This window comes from Cervus canadensis, chromosome 18 (assembly GCF_019320065.1).
Source record: "Cervus canadensis isolate Bull #8, Minnesota chromosome 18, ASM1932006v1, whole genome shotgun sequence".
NCBI lineage: Eukaryota > Metazoa > Chordata > Mammalia > Artiodactyla > Cervidae > Cervus > Cervus canadensis.
Window position 1 is genome coordinate 48,663,134 of NC_057403.1, and position 22,237 is coordinate 48,685,370.

General features: G+C 44.2%; 1 protein-coding gene across 3 annotated transcripts in view; it reads left to right on the top strand.

Annotated features, from left to right (window-relative positions):
• Nucleotides 1–22,237, top strand: part of ABCC11 (ATP binding cassette subfamily C member 11) — an 81,402-nt gene that overhangs the window by 14,208 nt on the left and 44,957 nt on the right. Inside the window, exons 4-10 of one of the 3 annotated variants that reach the window (XM_043437802.1) lie at nt 1,546–1,704; nt 4,732–4,879; nt 7,506–7,739; nt 14,115–14,288; nt 15,284–15,431; nt 15,583–15,731; nt 19,085–19,192. In XM_043437802.1, the coding sequence (XP_043293737.1) occupies nt 1,546–1,704; nt 4,732–4,879; nt 7,506–7,739; nt 14,115–14,288; nt 15,284–15,431; nt 15,583–15,731; nt 19,085–19,192 (1,120 nt within the window). The remainder of the gene's footprint in view (nt 1–1,545; nt 1,705–4,731; nt 4,880–7,505; nt 7,740–14,114; nt 14,289–15,283; nt 15,432–15,582; nt 15,732–19,084; nt 19,193–22,237) is intronic. The other 2 variants (XM_043437803.1, XM_043437804.1) reach the window with 2 other exon arrangements.

The window sequence follows — 22,237 nt, forward strand, 5'->3', positions numbered from 1 at the left end:
GTTTAAGAAATTCATGGAGCCTTCTCTGTTAAACTATAGTTTCAAGTAACCAGTCCCAAATGACTTTCTAGTTTATACCCCTGGGGCTTCAGGGGCCTCCACAGATTCACACACATACTCATTTATGCAGCATTTGTTGACAGGCGCTTAATTAACACTTCTGGCCTGATCCCTCAGTGTTTCATCACTGGGAAAAATTTTGTATTTAGGAATCCCTCGTCTCTCCAGTGTTTTTCTAACAAACAGACAGCAGTGGTTTTCCTATTTTTAAATCTGAGCTTCTATCAATGCCAGTTACATTGTTACCCACCAAATCAATCGTATCTGGACCAGGACCAGAGAACCTTGGTGCTTGAGTTCACCTGGGCAGCCTTATCTTAGAGAAACCATGTTTCTGCTGGGTCCTTGGAACATCAGCCCTGGCCACCAGTTCTGGCCCAATCCTTGCCATCACAGATGGCCCCACACATCTCCTACAATGTCTCATCTTTCCTCAGTTCTTCTCTCCCAACATCTCCCACCGAGGCCTGGTCAGCATTGCCCAGAATGTACAACCATGGTTGCTGGTGGGCTGGGAGGGTGTAAAGGGCCAGAATGTGGAGAAAAGAGGCCATAACCCAAAACAAGAGAACATCCTGCAAGTCCGGCATTTTTGTCTTCACATCCATCTCCACAAATCTTTTTTAAATTTGAATTTTCCTCATATTGAACCGTATAGCATCAGAGACAATGTTGAAAAAAAAGTGAAATTACACACAATCTCAACACCTTAATGAAATAATTATTTGTCTTTTGTGAACTATTCACAGAGATATGACCTTATCATTCTTAGTTATATACTTTTTTATTTTTACAGTTTTTATGGGAGTTACGGAAGCAGAACATAAAAATTTAAAGTGATGAGAATCTAGTTTTGTTCCTTGGTGATTTCTAACCCCTACTTCAAAGTCAATCTATGAATGATTTGCTATAAATTGTTATATAATTTGATATTTATTTTATATAATATAGATATTTTAAATATATATAATATAGATATGTGTATATTGTTCTCTGTCTGACCTCCCTTATGTCTTCCTTTTTAATATTAGTAAAAATATTCTAAATTTCTTGATCTTCAAGTGACCTTTTTTTCAATATGCTTAGAGCCCGTTCCATGTTCCACATGTAGATCATCCCTATTTTTAGACCCTTCTGCATTGTTTTCTACAACATGGTGCAGAATGTACCATGTCTTCTTTCTTTTTAAATCATTCCTCTGCTGCTGGGTGTTTTTGTTGCTTCTGGCTTTTAACTATGAGTACTGGGGAAAAACCTCAGTGTGGTCCTCTGGATGTAGGAAAAATATATTTTTTCATGACTGTTATTTGTGATGTTAATAATAATCATGGAAAAAATACTTTTTTCTACATGTAAACGACGGAGAAACCACTGTGGTTTCTCCCCAGTTCTCATTCATCTCTTCCGAGTTCTGCCTGTAACTTAGTTGTCCGCCTCTGGAGCCCACGTCCAAGGTCACCATGCTGCCTGTGACCTCTCTTCTAGGTTTCCTGAGCCCCAACCCCTGGATGATGCTGGCCTGTTCTCCTACCTCACGCTGTCATGGCTGAGCCCGCTCATGGTTCGAGGTTTACGGAGATGCTTAGATGAGAACAACATCCCCCAGCTGTCAGTACACGATGCTGCAGACAAAAATGCCAAAAGGTAAAGTCATGCTGGGTGAGCCAGCGGGGTTAAAGACCATGTCCTGGCAGTCGGTGACCAGAGATGCTTAAATGTGTGTTTTTAGGGGAGGGGGGTAGTGGTTCATCTTCAGACAACCAAAATAGATCAGTTCTCCCTTTGTAGCAGGAGCCTTCCTTCTATTGGAGGTTCTTAATCTGGAGTTAACAATAGTTTACATATTTCATATGTAAATATTTACATACAGGCTAGAGAACTTTTTCTGGAACAAGAATTCGCATCTTTTATCAGGTCTGTCTGAGGTCCCAGGACCCTGAGGAAAAAAGTACTGCTTCTTGTCCCTTTTGCTTTTTTGGTGTGTGGATAAAGCATTTATCTGTGGCCTGCTGTCGGGCCCTGGGGGCAAAGGGCAGCCCAACAAGGGAATCCGTTTTGCCCACTGTGCTCTTGCTGTCTAAGGAGCAGCAGCTTTGGCAAGCGCCTGGAGTCCCTTGGCCTGATCCACGATGCTGTCATCATTGCTGTTGTTCAGTTGCTAAGTCATGTCCGACTCTTTGCAACCCTACGGACTGCAGCATACCAGGTTTCCCCGTCCTTCACCAACTTCTGGAGTTTGCTTAAAATCATGTCCATTGAGTCGATGATGCCGTTCAACTGTCTCATCCTCTGTCACCCCTTTCTGCTCCTGCCTTTAATCTTTCCCAGCATCAGGGTCTTTTCCAATGAGTTGGCTCTTTGTAAGGTGGCCGAAGTGTTGGCACTTCAGGGTCAGTCCTTCCAATTAGTATTTAAAGCTGACTTCCTCTAGGATTGACTGGTTTGATCTCCTTGCTGTCCAAGGGACTCAAGATTCTTCTCTAGCACCACAGTTCAAAAACAATTCTTCAGCATTCAGCCTTTTTGATGGTCCAACTGTCACATTCATACGTGACCACTGGAAAAACCATAGCTTTGACTAGACAGACCTTTGTCGGCAAAGTGATGTCTCTGCTGTCATCATGGGCCGTGCTAACTGCTTTCCCAATAGTGGGACCAGACATAGGGAAGCAGGAGCCAGGACGTCCAAGTTCAGCCAACATGGTGCCTGCAGCTGATAGATTGGACTGTGGATGCATGGTGAGGTGGGGAGGCATCCAGAGCCAGATTAAGAGCCCGGAAGCCTTGAGCATCGTAATGACTATTGTCCAGTCACTTGTTCCTGCCTCAGGTATAGCTCTGAATAAGAGAGAAGAGTAGGAAAGTCAACACAATTTTAAATCTTTAGGTGAAAACTTCTTGGATGCTTTTTAAAAATGCTAATATACAAATTGTATATCAAGTTTCCCCCCAAAGAAATGTTTTAGGTGTTCTCATTTTGCTGGTGTAGCACAAACCTCCCAGGCATCATTAGCTTGGAATGTCAAAATTAAGATACATTTACATTTCTGGGCTTCCCTGGTGGCTCAGATGGTAAAGCGTCTGCCTGCAGTGTAGGAGACCCAGGTTGGTTACCTGGGTTGGGAAGATCCCCTGGAGAAGGAAATGGCAACCCACTCCAGTACTCATGCCTGGAAAATCCCATGGACTGAGGAGCCAGGTAGGCTACAGTCCATGGGATCGCAAAGAGTCGGACATGACTGAGTGGCTTCACTTTTAGTTTCTTTGGTTGCATGATCCAACACTGGGGCACCGTTTTGGGAATTTTGAAATAAATAAGGGCACTCTTGGGAGATCAGAGTTCTGTGTTTTACGAATCTTAATTTGTGTTTAAAAAGGAAGGGTGACGTTTTTCAGAGCCCTAGGCCATTTCTTCAACTAACTGCATTTCAGGGTAACAAAACAGTTGATGAGGGAGATTTCTTTTTTTTAATATTTACTTATTTATTTTTATTTGGCTGTGCGGGGTCTTAGTTTGCAGCATGCAGCATCTTTAGCTGTGGCTTGTGGGATCTAGTTCCCTGACCAGGGATCGAACCCAGGCCCCCTGCAATGGGAACTTGGAGTCTTAGCCACTGGACCACCAGGAAGGCTCTGGGAAAGTTACTATTATTATTTTTTTTTAAAGAAAATTCAAGCTGCTAACTATAAATGGAATGATAGAATTAGAAAAATCACCATTTTGCCAGTCCTGTCAGTAGTGGATATAGGCAATGATCATCAGCAATAGGGAACTTAGCAATGGATGAGTCAGGCTAACACACCTTCTTAACGCAGTGATCCAGTTTAACATATCCAAAAGTAGGACAGCACACTTTGTACATCTTCTGATGTGATGAAAAGAACATATACTACATCATCTATTAAGTATTTTTGCCAGCTGACTTTAATTCTGAATTTTATTATGCCTTTAGATCTAGCTAACAGCTTGATAGGAAGTACATGACATAGAAACTTATACTAGCCCCACAGGGGTGCAATCAGTCAAATCCGGAATGTGGAAAACTCAACAGGATAAATCATTCAGATTTTTTAGAAAGTAAATGGCAAAAAATGCAGAGGAAGGGAAATTGTCACAGATAAAATGAGATGCAAGAGCCCTGTCAGATTTGTCTTTTAACTGCAATGAATGGGACATGTTTGGATCTTGATTTAGGCAAACTAACTGTGAGAACATATTCTTGAAATAATTAGGGAAAGTTGAATTAAATGCCATTCTTACTATGCTATTAATATATGGCTATTATTAATAGCTATTAATAATGAATAATCATTAATTCATAACCATTTTTATGTTACGATGTGGCTTTTTAGGGCTTTATCTGGAAGAGATGCATATTAAAGCATTTATAGATGAAACAATATCTTTGGGATTTGCTTGAAATATTCTTGCAAAAAGAAAAATAATGGAAGGGGAGGAGAGATTAAACAAAAATGTCAAAGGTTGATAATTCTTGGAGCTGGGACATGCATATCTGCGGCATGCATGCAGTATAAATGCCCTGTACTGTTCTCTCTCGTTGTGTTATCTTTGACAATTTCTGTAACCAAGTTCCTAGACCGGCAAGAACTGGGAGTGTTGGGTGACACAATCAAAGAGATTTCATTTGCCTCCATTTTCTTCTTTTCAAGGCTTCATCTTCTTTGGGAAGAAGAAGTCTCAAGGCATGGAATTGACAAAGCTTCAGTGTTTCGAGTGATGCTAAGATTCCAAAGAACAAGGCTTATTTTTGATATAATTTTGAGCTGCTGCTTCTCCGCTGCAAGTGTTCTGGGGCCCGTAAGTAGCAGACTTGACGAGGTGTCCGGACTTCAGGCCTTGGTGATTAGCATGTTTAGATCCATCCCAAGAACTGGAGATGTCTTGAGACTTCCCTGGTGGGTCAGTGGTTAGGACTCTGCACGTCCAATTGCGGGAAGGTGGGTGTGCAGGTTCGATCCCTGGTTGGGGAACTAAGATCCTATATGCCATTCAGGGTGGCCAAAGAAAATAACAATAATTTTTTAAAACCCCAAAACATAAACAAACAAACAAACAAAAAAATTTGAGGATGTCAGTCTCTCAACTGCTGCTCAGAAAATGAAGGCTTTCTGGGGTCAGTGGAGCTAGTAGTAGTTGGAAGTGCGAATTCTGCAGCCAGTGCTTAGGTTCTGACCTTGGTTCTGCCACTTAATTTCTGGGTGACTTTGGGCAGTTGGTTTACCCCTTCTGTGCCTTGGTTCCCTCATGGAACCCCGTGATGTTCTCAACCATAGTCCTCATGGAAACTCTCATGTTTGAAATGGAGAGCCCAACATTATCTGCCTCACAGGGTGACATTAAATAAGTTCAGTATAGAAAACATTTAGAACTCAGTCTGGCTCAGGACGTAGGAGCTGCTTTGAGAAATGGCGGAACAGCTCGGGGCATGCAGGAGACTCCACGTACCATGGTTAGGATGAATGGGCTCGCTATTTCCTACCAGTTCCTCAACTGCAGACCGTGAACCTGGCTGTCCCAGCTGGGGTCACGTGCTCACTTTGGTTGGTCAGCAGTGGAACACTTTGATTGACGATCCAGCCTAGACTGTGTGCATTGGAGCAGGCGACTGTCTCCCCAGAAGAAAATAGAGGTGTTGTTACCAGCTCGGGGGAGAGGGGTTGCAGGTCAGGAGGAAGCAACAGCTGCTGACACCACAGAGATAAGTGGCTTGGGTGACAGCATGTTCTCCATTCGTCCCTTCAGATCCACTCTCCATCCTGGTCCGCCCCACCCTATGCTATGCCCCTAGTGTGTGACCTCTATGGATCGCATCCGTGGGGTACCTCTGACTCTGGCTTCTGGTTGAGTTTGACCAGTGGGAGACCCCATCTGGAGGCTGGAGGGAAGGAGAAGATGAGGGCAAGATATATATCACTCTGACTTCCTCACTCCCTGTCACTGAAGGTTGGTGACCAAATCCTAAAATGAAGGGCCCTTTTTGTATGACTTTCTCTTTCTAGGCCTCAGGAAACTCATCCTCCCCTCCCCATTTAGTTCCTTGTGATTGCTAGCTCCAAGGTGCTTCTCCATCCCTATTAAATCTCCTCAATTCTGCCCACACCTTTATACTCCATGTGTATGTGTGTGTCCTCTATTTCCCACCGGGACTGAGGCTGAAATGTGGTCTCTGTACTCTGGTGCCAAATCAAATCTCAGAGACAGGGTTTTGGTGAAGGGCTTCCCAGGTGAAACTAGTGGTAAAAAAAAAAAAAAAATTCCCCTGCCAATGCAGGAGATACAAGAGACATGGGTTCAGTCCCTGAGTTGGGAAGAGCCCCTGGAGTAGGAAATAGCAACCCTGTCCAATATGCTTGCCTGGAAAATTCTATGGACAGAGGAACCTGGTGGGCTACAGCCCATGAGGTCACAGAGTTGGATACGACTGAGTAGCTAAGTACCTACACACTCACACAGAAAAGAATGGCTTTATTGCTTTGCGAGACAAATGGGGACACAATGGACTAATGACCTCAAAACTGTGTGTCCCAATTTAGGGGGATTTGGTGAGGAGTTTTATAGCAATCCTCATGGCTCAGATGGTAAAGAATTTGCCTGCACTGATGGAGACCCGGGTTCGATCCCTGGGTTGGGTAGATCTCTTGGAGTAGAAAATGGCAACCCACTCCAGTATTCTTGCCTGGAGAATTCCATGGACAGAAGAGCTTGGTGGGCTACAGTTCATGGGGTCACAAAGAGTCAGACATGACTTAGTGACTAACATTTTCACTTTATAACAATGGTTCAAGGGTGAGGTTTGCTGATGAGATCAGGGTGTGCATAGGGCCTGCACTCCTTTAATCTGGCCTCAGGAGGTTTTCTGATGAGCTTCTGTGGTTCTTGAGGTTATCAAACTGTGACCTTCTCTCTGGAGTAGAGTATTTCATCAAGTAGTTAGCAGCTTCCATTTGTTGGATGTTTTAATTCTGTAGAAGAGCTCAAAGATATTGTTATGTGTATCCCTTGAGGAGGAATGAGGATCCTGCCCCAAGACTGTTTCTTGGCTGCTCTTTCCTTGTCTTTGTATCCCCTCTCTTCCCCTAGGAATGCAGGGAAGGTTATGGAGGCTGGAGTCTATTCCCTACAAACAAGAAATAGGGGGCACGGAATAGGCTTCCGCATCTAGAAACACCAGAGCGTCCTGCTTGGTTTCAGGACCAGTATGAGGTGGTGGAGCTGGGCTTCAGATCTGGGTCAGTTGAACTCCTAAGTGTCCTCCAACTGGACTGTGACCTTCTGAGTGCAGAATTGTGCCTGAGTCAGTTGTGATTGTCAAGTAAGACCCCTCTCCTGACCTGAGGACCTTATAGCTGGTGCACTTTGGTTAGGTATTGCCTGAAAGCAGGACTGGGAAGTCAGAGTGATCCAAACTCCTGTTTCCTTTTAGATGTTGGTTATACCAAAGATCCTGGAATACACCGAAAACTCATTGAGGGACGTTGCCTATGGAGTTGGGCTTTGCCTGGCCCTTTTCTTCACTGAATGTCTGAAGTCTCTGGGCATGTGTTCATGCTGGGTCGTCAACCAGCGCACCGCCATCCGGTTCCGTGCGGCTGTCTTCTCCTTTGCCTTTGAGAAGCTGATGCAGTTTAAGTCTCTAACACACATCACCATGGGAGAGGTAAGTGACGAGGTTGCACATTGAGGGGGTTACTTTCCTCCTCCTCCTCCACACCTCCTTACCCTGGAGGCCAAGGGAGGGAGAAGAAGCCGGAGACCAGGAAGAAAGAGAAAGGAAATCATTTCCAGGGTGAATGTTGATAACCATCAATAATTGCCTCTGGGATCATAAGAGCAGGTCAACAGTAAACAAGGAGATATTCCAGCTGTATTCAGAACCTTAGAGAGGACTTATCCATCCATTTAATGAATTATTACTGAGGTATGCTTTGCGCTAAGCCCTATTCTAGGCCCTAGGGGTATGTGCTAAGTCACTTCAGTCGTGTCTGACTCTTTGTGACCCCATGGACTGTAGCCCACCAGGCTCCTCTGTTCATGAGATCCTCCAGGCAAGATTACTGGAGTGGTTTGCCATTTCCTTCTCCACCTAGGGGTACAGTTCAGTACCCCTCAGTCTCTCAGTTGTGTCTGACTCTGCGACCCCATGGACTGAAGCATGCCAGGCCTCCTTGTCCATTACCAACTCCTGGAGCTTGCTCAAACTCATGTCCATTGAGTCGGGGATGCCATCCAACCATTTCATCCTCTGTTGTCCTCTTCTCCTTCTGCCTTCAACCTTTCCCACCATCAGGGTCTTTTCCAATGTTTTAGCTCTTTGCATCAGGTGGCCAGAGTATTGGAGTTTCAGCTTCAGCATCAGTCCTTCCAATGAATATTCAGGACTGATTTCCTTTAGGGTTGACTGTTTTGATCTCCTTGCAGTCCAAGAGACTCTCAAGAGTCTTATCCAACATCACAGTTCAAAAGCATCAATTCAGCACTCAGCTTTCTTTATCGTCCAACTCTCACATCCATACATGACTACTGGAAAAACCATAACTTTGACTAAACAGACTTTTGTTGACAAAGTAATGTCTCTGCTTTTTAATATGCTGTCTAAGTTGGTCATAGCTTTTCTTCCAAGGAGCAAGTGTCTTTTCATTTCATGACTGCAATCACCATTTGCAGTGATTTTGGAGCCCAAGAAAATAAGTCTCGCACTGTTTCCATTGTTTCCCCATCTATTTGCCATGAAGTGATGGAACTGGATGCCATGATCTTTGTTTTCTGAAAGGAGTTTTAAGCCAACTTTTTCACTCTCCTCTTTCACTTTCATCAAAAGGCTCTTTAGTTCTTCACTTTCTGCCATAAGGGTGGTATCATCTGCATATCTTAGGTTATTGATATGTCTCCCAGCAATCTTGATTCCAGCTTGTGGTTCATTGAGCCTGGCATTTCACATGATGTAATCTGCATATAAGTTAAATAAGCAGGGTGACAATATACAGCCTTGATGTACTCCTTTCCCAATTTGGAACCAGTCTATTGGTCCATGTCCAGTTCTAATTGTTGTTTCTTAACCTGCATACAGATTTTTCAGGAGGCAGGTCAGGTGGTCTGCTATTCCCATCTCTTTAAGAATTTTCCACAGTTTGTTCTGATCCACATAGTCATAGGCTTTGGCGTAGTCAATAAGCAGAAGTAGATGTTTTTCTGGAACTCTCTTGCTTTCTCAATGATCCAATGGATGCTGGCAATTTGATCTCTTGAGCTACCAAAGCCTCCCATATTTTTCTTCCCAAGTCGTCTGAGGGGATCGGTCTGACTCTTTGCAACCCCATGGACTATATAGTCCATGGAATTCTCCAGGCCAGAGTACTGGGGTGGGTAGCCTTTCCTTTCTCCAGGGGATCTTGCCAATCCAGGGATCAAACCCAGGTCTCCTGCACTGCAGGCAGATTCCTTACCAGCTGAGCCACAGAGGAAGTCCAGGAACACTGGAGTGGGTAGCCTATCCCTTCTCCAGCATATCTTCCTGACCCAGGCATCGAACTGGGGTCTCCTGCATTGCAGGCCGATTCTTTACCAACTGAGCTATGAAGGAAGCCCACCAAGGGGTACAGCAGTGGCCAAAAAGACAAAAATCTTGGGGCTTCCCTGGTCGTCCAGTGTTTAAGACTCCATGCTTCCATTGTAAGGGGATATGGGTTCCATCTCTGATCAGGGAACTAAGATCCTTCATGCAGCTAAAAATTAAAACAAAAAAAACACGAATCCCCAGTAGAAGCACATCAGAAACCATATCCCCCCGACCACCTGGGGAGGAAGGTATGGGAGGACTTGGTAGCTTAAGGAAAAACAAGCAGAGTTAATCTCTCTGGTTGTTAATTTTCTTATCTGCAGAGGAGAAATACTTACAGCTGCCTGGTTATTGTTACTGATGGGTTATTTCCTAGCTGGAGCTCCCTACAGCATAACACAAACAATGGCAGAGACTGAAGAAAGATATATGACCAACTATGACCCAGAGTCATGGGGGGATATTGGAATTTTCTATGTTTAATTTCACTTTCTCTCTTTTTCTACTGCTTACCAATTGCCTTGATGAGCATGGATTACTTTTATATTGAAACAGATAATTTAATATTTGGGAAAGACATCCCTGCTCTGGCTCTTTCCTCTCAAACAAACTCCTTTGTGATCTGGCCTCAGCTGCTCTCCTGCCTCATCTCTTCCTGTGTTCCTTTCTCTAGTCCTAGGTTGATGTCTACCTTCCTGGCCAGGCAGGGCTAAACCTCTAGCCCCAAATAGACCAGGCATGTCCACCTCCAGGAAGCTTTGCTCACATCACTCCACCCCACCCTCCCGCCCTTTCAAAATCTCATTTAATCTTCAAAGGCCTGGCTGAGATGGTCTGTCCTTCATGATAGTATCTCTAGACCCCATCCTTCTGACCCTACTCCCCACCAAACCCAAATCTGGTCTCTCCACTCAGATGAGCTCCCTTCAAAGACATGAACTATTTCAGATCCTCAACTCTATCCCTCAAAAAGCCCAGCATCTGAATTACACAGGACGATCTCCAAAATACAGTCTGCTAAATGAACCATTGCCACCAAACAGATGCTTCATCTAACTCAAATACCAACAAGTGTAAGGTTGTTTTTACTCCATTTTACTCCTTCTCTGACCTGAGGCAACTTGTTCAGCCTCTCTGGAGCTGTGGGATAGTAACAGGACCAACCTTGTAGAAGGGTTGTCTTACAGGATTAAATGAGTTAGTACATATAAAGCATGTAGAAGAGGGGCAGTGATTCATGTGTTCAGTTGTATCATTAATTTATTTTATGCCTTAATCATCAAAGCTACTCTGTCCTCCTGCATTTGACTGGAGTTAAAGGATCCACGGCAGCCCTTCTCCCTGTTCTCAGCAAAGTTATCACAGTAACTGTTAATGTCCTCTAAACCAGATGTTATCCCAAAGGTGTCACTAAGTTAGCTCAGTCGGTCCTCGGATGACCTCTTACATGATAACTTCTGTTATTGTTCCCATTGTCATGGAGTTGGAAACTGAGGCCACAAAAGGGTATGAAACTTGAACAAGGTCACACGATCAGTAAGCGGCAGAGCTGGCTGCCGATTCCAGGCTCTGAACTCAAGCCGTCATCTGCCTTGCTAAGGAGATCTTCTGCATTCAGGCCAATGCTGCTTCCTTTTCTGTTTGTCTGTTTTAAGCCCCACTATATGTGAAGTCCAACTTTCCCAACATCGTCACAGAAGCAGAAAATAAGATGACCCATTTGGAACTGAAGATGGAAGTAGTTACTCATATGAGGATTTCTAGACAGTTGCTTCCATAAATTTTCTATTAAAATTAATTTTAAGAACACCTGGGTTGTGTCCATGTCCTGGCTATCATAAAAGGTGCTGCTGTGAACACGGGGGTTACATGTGTCTTCTTCTCAGGACATATGTCCAGTAGTGGGGTTGCTGGGTCATATAGTAGATTTAGTCCTAGTTTTTAAAGGAATCTCCATACTGTTCTCCACAACGGCCATATCAGTTTACATTTCTGGCAGAAACTAACACAACACTGTAAAAACTTTAATTAAAAAAGCAATAGAAAAAGAAAAGTTTAAAAAAGTACACCTGAATACTTTCTCCTCAGGAAAGAAATAGAAAAAATAGTATAGATGACCCCCTACACCTGGTCACTCCTCTTATGCCCGAACTAACATCACCTTCCAACTTTTAAAAGTATATTTAGGTACACATGTGAATTACCCATAGAAAACATAATATATTTTGTGTGCATGTTTTTGCATAAATAACACTGCATTTTACATAGTTCTGCAACTTGGTTTTACCAATAGAAAATGTAAGGTATATATTTTTAGGTGAGATTTTTTACATCAGTGGTACTACATCACTTACATCATTTTGCAGTTTTTTCTTCTCTCCTAGCCATGTCTTAAATTTCCACATTGGCACATTTAGATCTTCCTCATTACTTTTCAGTGATGCTTACTCATAATTAAAGCACTTTCTCTTTTTCTGTATTTTTTACTGTGATATAATTGATGTAGAACTTTGTATTCATACAAAATATACAGCATAGTGGGCCTTCCCAGGTGGCGTTAGTGGTAAAGAACCTGACTGCCAGTGTAGGAGACATGAGAGAAATGGGTTTGATCCCTGGGTCAGAAAGATCCCCTGGAAGAGGGCATGGCAACCCACTCCAGTATTCTTGCCTGGAGAACCCCATGAACAGAGGAGCCTAGTGGGCTACAGTCCATAGGGTCACAAAGAGTCTGACATGACTAAAGTGATTTAGCATGCATGCACGCATACCACATAATAATTTGATGTATGCATATATTGCAAAGTGATCACCACAATAAGTTTAGTTAACAACCAGCACCACACACAGTTACAGACTTTTCTTGTGATGAGGATTTTTAAGATCTATTTTCTTGGCAACTTCCAGGTCTACAATACAGTTTTGTTAACTATAGTCACCATGCTGTACCTTACATTCCCAGGACTTATTTATCTTATAACTGGAAGCTTTTACCTTTTGATCACTTTTGTCCATTTCTATCACTGCCTTATAGCCTTCTCAATGTGTGAAAATATTTTATATGTGCTACCTCATTCAGTTATCACATCAACACTATAAAGTAGGTTGTTATATTATTCCCGTTTTACTGATGAGGCAACAGAGGCACAGAGTGACTGAGTCACACATCTGTGGTCCCATAAACGACAAGCCTGAGACATCAACACTGACAGTGTGCTCCAAGATCCAATATTAACTAATACTTCCTAAGTGAGTGCTTTAACTTTCCCCACCAATGGACATTTAGGATGTTTCTGGGTTTGTTGCTATAGGCAGTACTGTAATCAACATCCTTAAATGTGTGCTTCCTCCAGCACATTAGAGTGTTTCTCAACAGAGAAATGAAAGTGACAGTCATGGGGTTTGTATAATTATTAGTCTTTAAAAGATACTGTCAACTTGTCCTCCAAACGGGCTGTACAAAGTCATGTTCACCCAACACTAAAAAATTTTAAAGGCTCAGCCTGGGGCACATTCTGGGCATTGGATGGAGATTGGGTTAAAATGAAAAGAAAATCACTTCTTAGGGATTCAGGTTGGTCATTCCAAAAGACATTGACGAATTGATTCCTTAAATATTTTGTGACTTGGAATGTCAGCTTTTTTACAATTCCCTAGGCAGTATATGTTGGGGAGGGAGGGAGTGGGCAGAAGAGTCTATAGCAAGAAAGGGAAAGGAGAAGGAGAAAAAGACTCAACTCCTGCCAAAAAATGCAGGCATCATTATCAGAATGAATGGAATAGAATAGAATAAAATACTAGAAGCAACTCTGTGGAATCTGGCTATTAGTAGTAGTAGCAATTCAATTCAGTTCAGTTCAGTTCAGTTGCTCAGTCGTGTCCAACTCTTTGTGACCCCACGAATCGCAGCACGCCAGGCCTCCCTGTCCATCACCAACTCCTGGAGTTTACCCAAACTCAGGTCCATCGAGTCGGTCCATCAAGTCCATCTAGCCATCTCATCCTCGGTCATCCCCTTCTCCTTCTGCCCCCAACCCCTCCCAGCATCAGGATCTTTTCCAGTGAGTCACCTCTTCGCATGAGGTGGCCAAAGTATTGGAGTTTCAGCTTCAGCATCAGTCCTTCCAGTGAACACCCAGGACTGATCTCCTTTAGGATGGACTGGTTGGATCTCCTTGCAGTCCAGTAGTAGCAATAGTAGTAGCTAATTAGTAGCAGTAGCAATAGTACAAAAATGTAACTTTCGCTGGACGCAGTTCATGTGTGCAGGTATTTCTCTCATTGACAGTCTTCTAGAGTCACACAGCTAGTGACATGAGACTTGTGAACCTGGTGGGTCTATCCACTCGACCGCCATGCCTCTCAAGCTTGCCTGCCCATAGAAGGCATGGCAAAGCCACCTGTCACTTGTACCTGCAGCCTCTTCCGGGAACTTGGAGAGGTGACACCTGTGTCCACGGGCTTATTGTCTTACAGGCCATTAGCTTCTTCACCAGCGACATAAACTACCTGTACGAGGGAGTGTACTATGGGCCCCTGGCCGTGCTCACCTGCTTACTGCTGATAAGCTGCACCATCACCTCTTGCCTCATTCTCGGGCCCACAGCGCTCATTGCCACACTGTGCTATCTTCTGATTTTGCCGCTGCAGGTAATGTCTTTCTTTGCCACCCATTTGATGTTGGACATTCCCCAGAACTCCTAGGGCTCTGGAATTGGGGGTGCCTCTGAGTGGGAAGGCTGACCCTTGTTGACTGCTCATTCTATTGCAAGGGAGATTCAGTGTCAATTCCTACCTCAAATGGTTCTCTGGCCACCATGCTGGGGCCTCATAAATATTAATAAGAGGTGAATCTGATGGGTGAGGTCCACCTCATGGGTTTCTGTGAGCGGTTATCTGCTTCACGGACTTTCCTCAGTAGCTATCCTCTGTGTAAGATTTTGGTTCCTTCTCTTTTACCCAGAATGTGCTGGTATAATAGAGCTGACAGCATAGAACATTGGCACAGTTTAATGGAGGAAGGGAAGCAAATTTGCTGCCAAAGATGCAGCTGAAAAAAAAAATGGGCAAAACAGGAAGTGACTCTTGAATTTGTGTGCTCTGAATTATTGAAATGGAGTGTTTTTCTTTGTCAGTTCAGGTACTCTAATCAAAAAGTGATTGTAGTCCTTCTGCATTGCACAGGGAACCATATTCAGTATCCCGTGACAAACCATAATGGAAAATTATTTATACATATATGTATGTATAACTGAGTCATTTTGCTGTACTGAGAAATTAATACAGTACTATAAGTCAACTATACTTGAATAAAACCTTTTTAAAAAGGTGATGTAATTGGTAGAAGGTTTTTGGGTTCCCGGAGGCAGAGGAGTCATGTTTCTGTTTAGTTAGCCAAACCCTAAGCCAAGAGAACCCAGGAGAGAAAGCCCCCCAGGATGTGTGGGGCAGGTGTCTTGAGGCATGATGGCCCAGAGAGGCTTCCAAACCCTCTGTGGGGACCAGGAACCGAGAGTGCAGGATCAGACCCAGGGATTCCGTCCACATGCAGAGCTGACTTTGGAAGTACTCTCGGTTGCCACACTAATGCCAGACTGCACTTTCCTGCCCCTATAAAAGATGCTCTTGCTGCATCCTCACTGCAGATATTCCTGACCAGAAAGCTTGTGGAGTCCCAGAATCATACATCAGAGGTCAGTGACCAGCGCATCCGCGTGACCAGTGAAGTTCTCACCAGCATTAAGTTGATTAAAATGTACTCCTGGGAGAAGCCATTTACAAAAGTCATTAAAGGTACAGGATACCTGGCTTTCTGCTCTGAGCCTGGGGTGTCATGGTGGACTGAACCTTTCACTTTCTGGGGATTCTTTCATGTTCTGGGGCTTGATCTATGCTCCTGGGAGAATGTTCTTGTGATTCACTTCAGACTTTTTGAATTTTCCAGATCTCAGAAACAAGGAAACAAAGCTCTTGGAGAAGTGTGGGTTTGTCCAGAGCCTGAGCACAGCCATCTTGTTCCTAGCCCCCTCCTTATCTGTAGTATTGCTGTTCCTCACCCACACAGGCTTACGATTGAAACTCACAACTTCAGTAGTAAGTGCTGGGGTACTTTGTTTGCTCCCTCATATTGATAGGGAGTTTTCTCATGTGTCCTTTTCCAGTCCATGCCCCTTGAAAGATCTAGAGGTTTTGTGAATGAATAATACAAATGAATCTTGATTTTCCAGACTGTTAGGGTCTTGAGCATTCTTCCATTTCAGTCCATACGTGGAGCTGATATCCCCTGCATAGCAGCTGTGGGGGCAGGGGTGGGGTGGGGAATGGCCATCATCTGGGGGTACAGTGGAGGTGAAATGTGTAGTTAAAACCCAGACAGTGCTGAGGTTGAAAATCCTGAAGCGGGGAGCTCCTCTGATCTCAAGATAGAGCCCTGAAAATGCATTTTAAATGCAGAGGTCTGGCTTCTTCTGTCTTTTCTTTTGTGGTCTGACGCTGGTCTTGGGGAGCAGCAGCTGCCTTTCAAGGTTAGGAATTTGATTATTTGAGAATAAGACAGAGGGCTGCTTTAGAGGCTTCCCAGGTGCTCAGTGGTAAAGAATCCATGGGTTTGATCCCTGGGTTGGGAGGATCCCCTGGAGAGGGAAATGGCAACCCACTCCAGTATTCTTGCCTGGAGAGTCCCATGGACACAGGAGCCTGGCAGGCTACAGTCCATGGGGTCGCAAAGAGTTGGACATGACTTAGTGACTAAACAACAACAAAACAGCTCTTAGAGAGGTTAGAATCCAACCAGAAAGCCCAGGAGATTGCACCTGACATAAGAGAGGTAGCATTTGACAGTCTGCGCCAAGGGCTTGTTGGTGCCCCAGACGGCAGTCACCCCTGCTAGCCCGGCACACACCAAGGAACACCCCAGCGAGTCATTGGGTGGCAGGAAGACTGTGTAAGGAGAATGCTCAGTGGAACTTTAAGGTTACTCTGCACTTACACCACCCCAGGTTAGACTAAAGGTTAGACTAAAGCTCTGTTGGAGTGGAGGTTAATCTGGACCAAGAAGAGGTAGAGACGGGGCATGAGCCACATGAATTGGAAGGTTCCCAAGGTACCTCCAGGAGGTCATTCTCTGGGATCCTGAGAACCAAGGGTGGTTTGCTACAGTCAGGAAAAGTCTACTGACAGGGTGAGGTGAGGCATGGATTAAGATTGATGCTTAGGGAGTTGTTTTTTTCCCTAAATTTTTATTGGATTGTAGCTCATTTACAATGTTGTGTTAGCAAAGTGAAACAGATGTATCAATTCTTTTTCAGATTTTTTCCCTATATAGCTCATTACAGAACATTGAATAGAGTTCCCTGTGCTATATAGTTGGTCCTTGTTAGTTATCTATTTTATATATAGTAGTGTGTACTTGTTAATCCCGATTTCCTAATTTATCTCTTCCCCCCATGTTTCCCCTTTGAAAACCGTAAGTTTAATTTTGAGATCAGTGAGTCTGTTTCTGTTTTGTGAACAAGTACATCTGTATCATTTTAACTTAGATTCTACATATAAATGATGTCATATGCTGTTTGTCTTCCTCTGTCTGACTTACTTCACTGAGTATGATAATCTCTAGATTCATCCATGTTGCTGCTAATGGCCTTATTTCATTCTGTTTTATGACTGAATCATATTCCATTGAATGTATGTACCACATCTTCTTTATTCCTCTGTCATTGGACATTTGGGTTCCTTCCATGTCTTGGCTATTGTGAATAGTGCTTCCATGAACATTGTGGTCTACATATCTTTTCAAATTATGGTTTTCTCTGAATATACGCCCAAGAGTAGGATTGCTGGGTAACATGGTAGTTTTATATATATATATGTATATATGTGTGTGTGTGTGTGTGTGTGTGTGTGTGTGTGTATTTAAGGGACCTCCATATTGTTCTCCATAATGGTTGTACCAATTTGCATTCCCACCAACAGTGTAGGAGGATTCCCTTTTCTCTACATCCTCTCAGCATTATTATTTATAGAATTTGATTTATTTATTTTTAATTGAAGGATAATTGCTTTACAGTATTACATTTGTTTCTACCAAACATCAACATGAATCAGCCATAGGTTTATCCATGTCCCTTCTCACTTGAACATCCCTCCAACCTCCCTCCCTATCCCACCCCTCTAGGTTGTTACAGAGTCCCAGTTTGAGTTCCCTGAGTCATACAACAAATTTTCATTGGCTATCTATTTTGCATTTGGTAATGTATGTTTCCATGTTACTCTCTCCATACCTCCCACCCTCTCCTTCTTCCCTCTCCATCTGTCTGTAAGTCTGTTCTCGTTGTATCTCTACTGTTGCTCTGCAAACAGGTTCATCAGTACCATCTTTCTAGATTCCATATATATGCATTAGTATACCATAACTGTTTTTCTCTTTCTGACTCACTTCACTCTGTATACTAGGTTCTAGGTTCATTCACCTCATTAGGACTGACTCTCAAATGTGTTGTTTTTTTTTTTTCACGGCTAAGTAACATTCCATTGTAAATATGGACCACAGCTTCTTTATCCATTCATCTGTTCATGGACATCTAGGTTGCTTCCATGTCCTAGCTATTATAAATACAGCTGCAATGAACATTGGGTTACATATGTCTTTTTCAATTTTGGTTTCCTCAGGGTATGTGCCTAGTAGTAGGATTGCTGGGTCATATGGTAGTTTTATTCTTAGTTTTTTTTAAGGCATCTCCATGCTTTTCTCCATGGTGGCTGTATAAATTGTGTTTCCAACCAACACTGCAAGAGGGTTCCCTCTTCTCCACACCCTCTCCAGCATTTATTGTTTGTAGATTTTTTGATTATGGCCACTGTGACCAGTGTGAGGTGATACCTCATTGTAGTTTTGATGTGCATTTCTCTAATAATTAATGGTGTTGAACATCTTTTCTTTTCTTTTTTTTTTTTTTTTGGTCATCTATCTGTGTTCTTTGGAGAAATGTCTGTTTAGATCTTCTGCCTATTTTTTGATTTTTTTTCTTTTATTGAGCTGCATGAGCTGTTTGTATATTTTGGAGATTAATCCCTTTTAACAACAGTAATAGTTCAAAGCTATGTCACTGGTAGCTGTCCGGGTAATTTTTCAGTGCTTCCCAACTATTCCTGTACCACCGTTAGGGTTTGGGGCATTTTGCCAATGGGGAAACTGTGGTGGGAGTGACTTGTCTGAGTTAAGGAATTATCCAGTAGCTAAGCTATAAATGCAGCCAGGCCTTCACTCAGTGACTTTAAGATGAATGCTCTTTCCCGCTTTTCCTCGTCTTCCCGAAATACCACATGAAGGACCTGCTTGCTGGAAGCTGCAGGTCTGGCTTTGCAGCTTGAGGCTCCGGGATGGGGTCTTGGGATGGGGGAGCAGGACAGGGTTGAGACACTCACCACCTCCTCTCTGCCTCATCCAGGCCTTCACCACTGTGGCCACCTTGAGTCCCATGAAGCTGTCAGTGTTCTTAGCACCCTTTGCCGTCAAAGGCCTCACAAACGCCAGGTCTGCCGCGGACAGGTTCAAGGTGAGTGGTCAGAGGTCTGACCATACAACCCGTTACTCCATGTTCTCATTTGCCTTCAGCCCCATGACGTTCCTCCTGAGTGTGACCCCAGGCCAGGCAGAGTCCAGCCAAGATGGAGAGGGACCATCTAACTCAGTGACCTCCTGTTCCCTGGGCTGGTGTGGGGCTGGGAAGACAGATGAGTCAGGCTAGTTTCCCAGGCCCCAGGGATGTTCTAGGACATAGATCCAAACCACATCTCAGACAGGTGACCTGCAGACCCTGCTCAGGTGTGGGTAGAGTTACCACGATGGTTTTGGTTTTTTAAAAATTGTATCTTTTGCTGGCATTTAAAAAACCGGAAATTGTATATTAAAAACTCAGACTTCTGGATTTTCTTGAATAATCGGAAGATCTGGCAATAGCGGACCCACATTATTCTGTGGCCACAGCAGCTCTAGCTGAGGTGATAGCTGCCCCTCATTTAGTCAGGGAATTCAGGTGGAGTTTGCAGCCTCCACCATGCCATAGCACACCTCCAGGCCTGGGCCTTACTTTCCATCCATCATCTCGGCAGTGGTTTACTTCACTTCTTTACATTTCTGGTCGTGTCCCTGTAGGCATCGAAGAAAAACTCTAAACCAATTTCTAAAAGCATTTTATAGTCCTGTCTCTTAAATGTGTGCAGTCCCCAATCTATATCATCCATTCACTCATACATTTATTAAAAAAAAAATTGCCAAGAAGTTTCCTGGCAGTCCAGTGGTTAAGACTCTACACTTTCACTGCTGTTGCTCTGAGTCAATCCCTGGCAGGGAACTTAGATCCTACAAGTCACACAATATGGCTTAAAGGAAAAAAGAAAAAAAAAAATTAATGAACACTAGGCAAGGAGAACACCACAGTGAGGACGACCAGTATGGTTCCTGCTCTCAGAGGGTTATAATTGTTACCGAGTCCAGGCTCACTCCACTCACCATATGACAGGTCAATTAATCAAGTGACGAGGTGTTGAGGCAAGGGATACAACTTTACTTGGAAAGTTGGGAGACTGAGAAGATGTCAGAATAATGTCTCAAAATAACCATCCTATTGGGGTCTGGATGCCAGGTTCTTTTATAGAACAGAGATGGGGGAGGTGAGGAAGTAAAAAGGACCATTGGCTTTACAAATATCTCCTGGCATGGCTAGCCTTGCGGAGAAGATGTGTTAATTTTTTCCTTCCTGTAGCCATCCACAAGTGGACGGGGTCCTGAACAAAGGCATTCTGGTTTAACATTCCAGCAGAAGGGCAGGGTTCCCTGAGGCAGGCCATTATGTACAAGCAGTATCCTTTTAGTGGATAAAAGCAATGTGAAGTGAAAGGTTACAGTAAAAAAAGCAGATCCCATATGGAGTCAGGTCTTTCCTGTAATGTAATCTAGTATTGGAAACAGGTGATGTGCAAGTGAATTAACCATCAGAGAAGATAACATTAGCTCATGTGAAGGGCTGTGGTGCCAATAAAGCAGAGTGATGTTCTGGAGTGCATGCTGGGGAAGGCTGGGGCCACAGTGGTCAGGGACGTATCCCTCCCAAGGAGAGGTTTGAGTTGAGTGATAATGACGAAGCAGAGAGGACAGCAAGTACAAAAGCCCTGAGGCTGGAACGAACTTGGCTTGTCTGAGTAACACCAGTTCTTGACTTATCAACAGCCTGAGGAGCTCCCTAACTTCTCAGCTTCAGTTGTTGGGGCCTCTACTGCCTCCTCCTCCTCTCTGGAGGAGTTCTCCTGCCCTAGTTCTTCTGCCCTCCCCTTCCATGCCTGTTTCTACCTGCAGGAGATGAGGAGGCTACAGCCTGGGCTCAGAAAGGTGGGTAGGGATGCTGGCAGAAGGGATGACCAAGGAGACAGCTACAGGGAAGGGAAGGGGGTGGGATGGATGCAGGAGGAGAGGAGGAGGCTGGAAGGGGAGGGTCAGGGCAAAGCTACGGTTTTTCCAGTAGCCATGTACGAATGTGAGAACTGGACACAAAGAAGGCTGAGCGCTGAAGAACTGATGCTTTTGAGCTGTGGTGTTGGAGAAGACTCTTGAGAATCCCTTGGACTGCAAGGAGATCAAACCAGTGAATCCTAAAGGAAATCAACCCTGAATATTCATTAGAAGGACTGATGCTGAAGCTGAAGCTCCAGTACTTTATCTACCTGATGTGAAGAGCCAGCTCATTGGCAAAGACTGTGATGCTGGGAAAGACTGAGGGCAGGAGGAGAAGGGGACGACAGGGTTAGGGTTAGGGTTGAGACAGTTGGATGGCGTCACTGACTCAATGAACATGAGTTTGAGCGAATTCCAGGAGATGGTGAAGGACAGGGAAGCCTGGAGTGCTGCAGTCCATGGGGTGGCAAAGAGTTAGACACGACTGAGCGACTGAACACCAGCAAGAGGGCAAAGATCTCAGACCCTGGGCTGTACTTCCTCAAGGCCTCAAGGGGCTGGGGCTATTATGCTGGACAGGTACTAACCCTCCAAGTCCCTTCACTTCCAGACCTCTTTTCAGTCACCTGTGTTTTCCATCTGATGCATGGGTATTTGTCTTTGAGATCCTCAGGCTGCAAGGGGCAGGAGAGATCTCTAAGGCCAGATTGTTTCCTTCTCCTCTGTTCCCCTCAGGGCTGTACTGAGGAGTCACCTTGGGGGTGGGGCAGGGAGAAGAAGGCTGCAGGCCCTCAGGAAGGCTGCCTCCATGCAGTGGCCACAGGTAGGCCAGCTGGTGCTGGGTCCTGCCAAGGCTGCACACTGGGGCTCTGGACAAGGCCCCGCGGTGGGCAGCACTCCAGACCACGTTTTCCTTTGCACTGGTTATTTAAAAAAAAAAAAAAAAGGAGTGAAAAGTCACTGAATGGCATCACTAAGGTTACAGATTGAGAATTTGCTTGGGGGTCACCCCAGAACCCAGTTTGTTGGCGTCGATTTGTGTCCAGATGCATGCTTGTTACACTGATACATTAAGGCAGTGTACTCCTTTTTTGTTTTTTTAAGCAAGGGAATGAAAACCACAAATCTGGGAATAGTGGTTGCCCAAGGG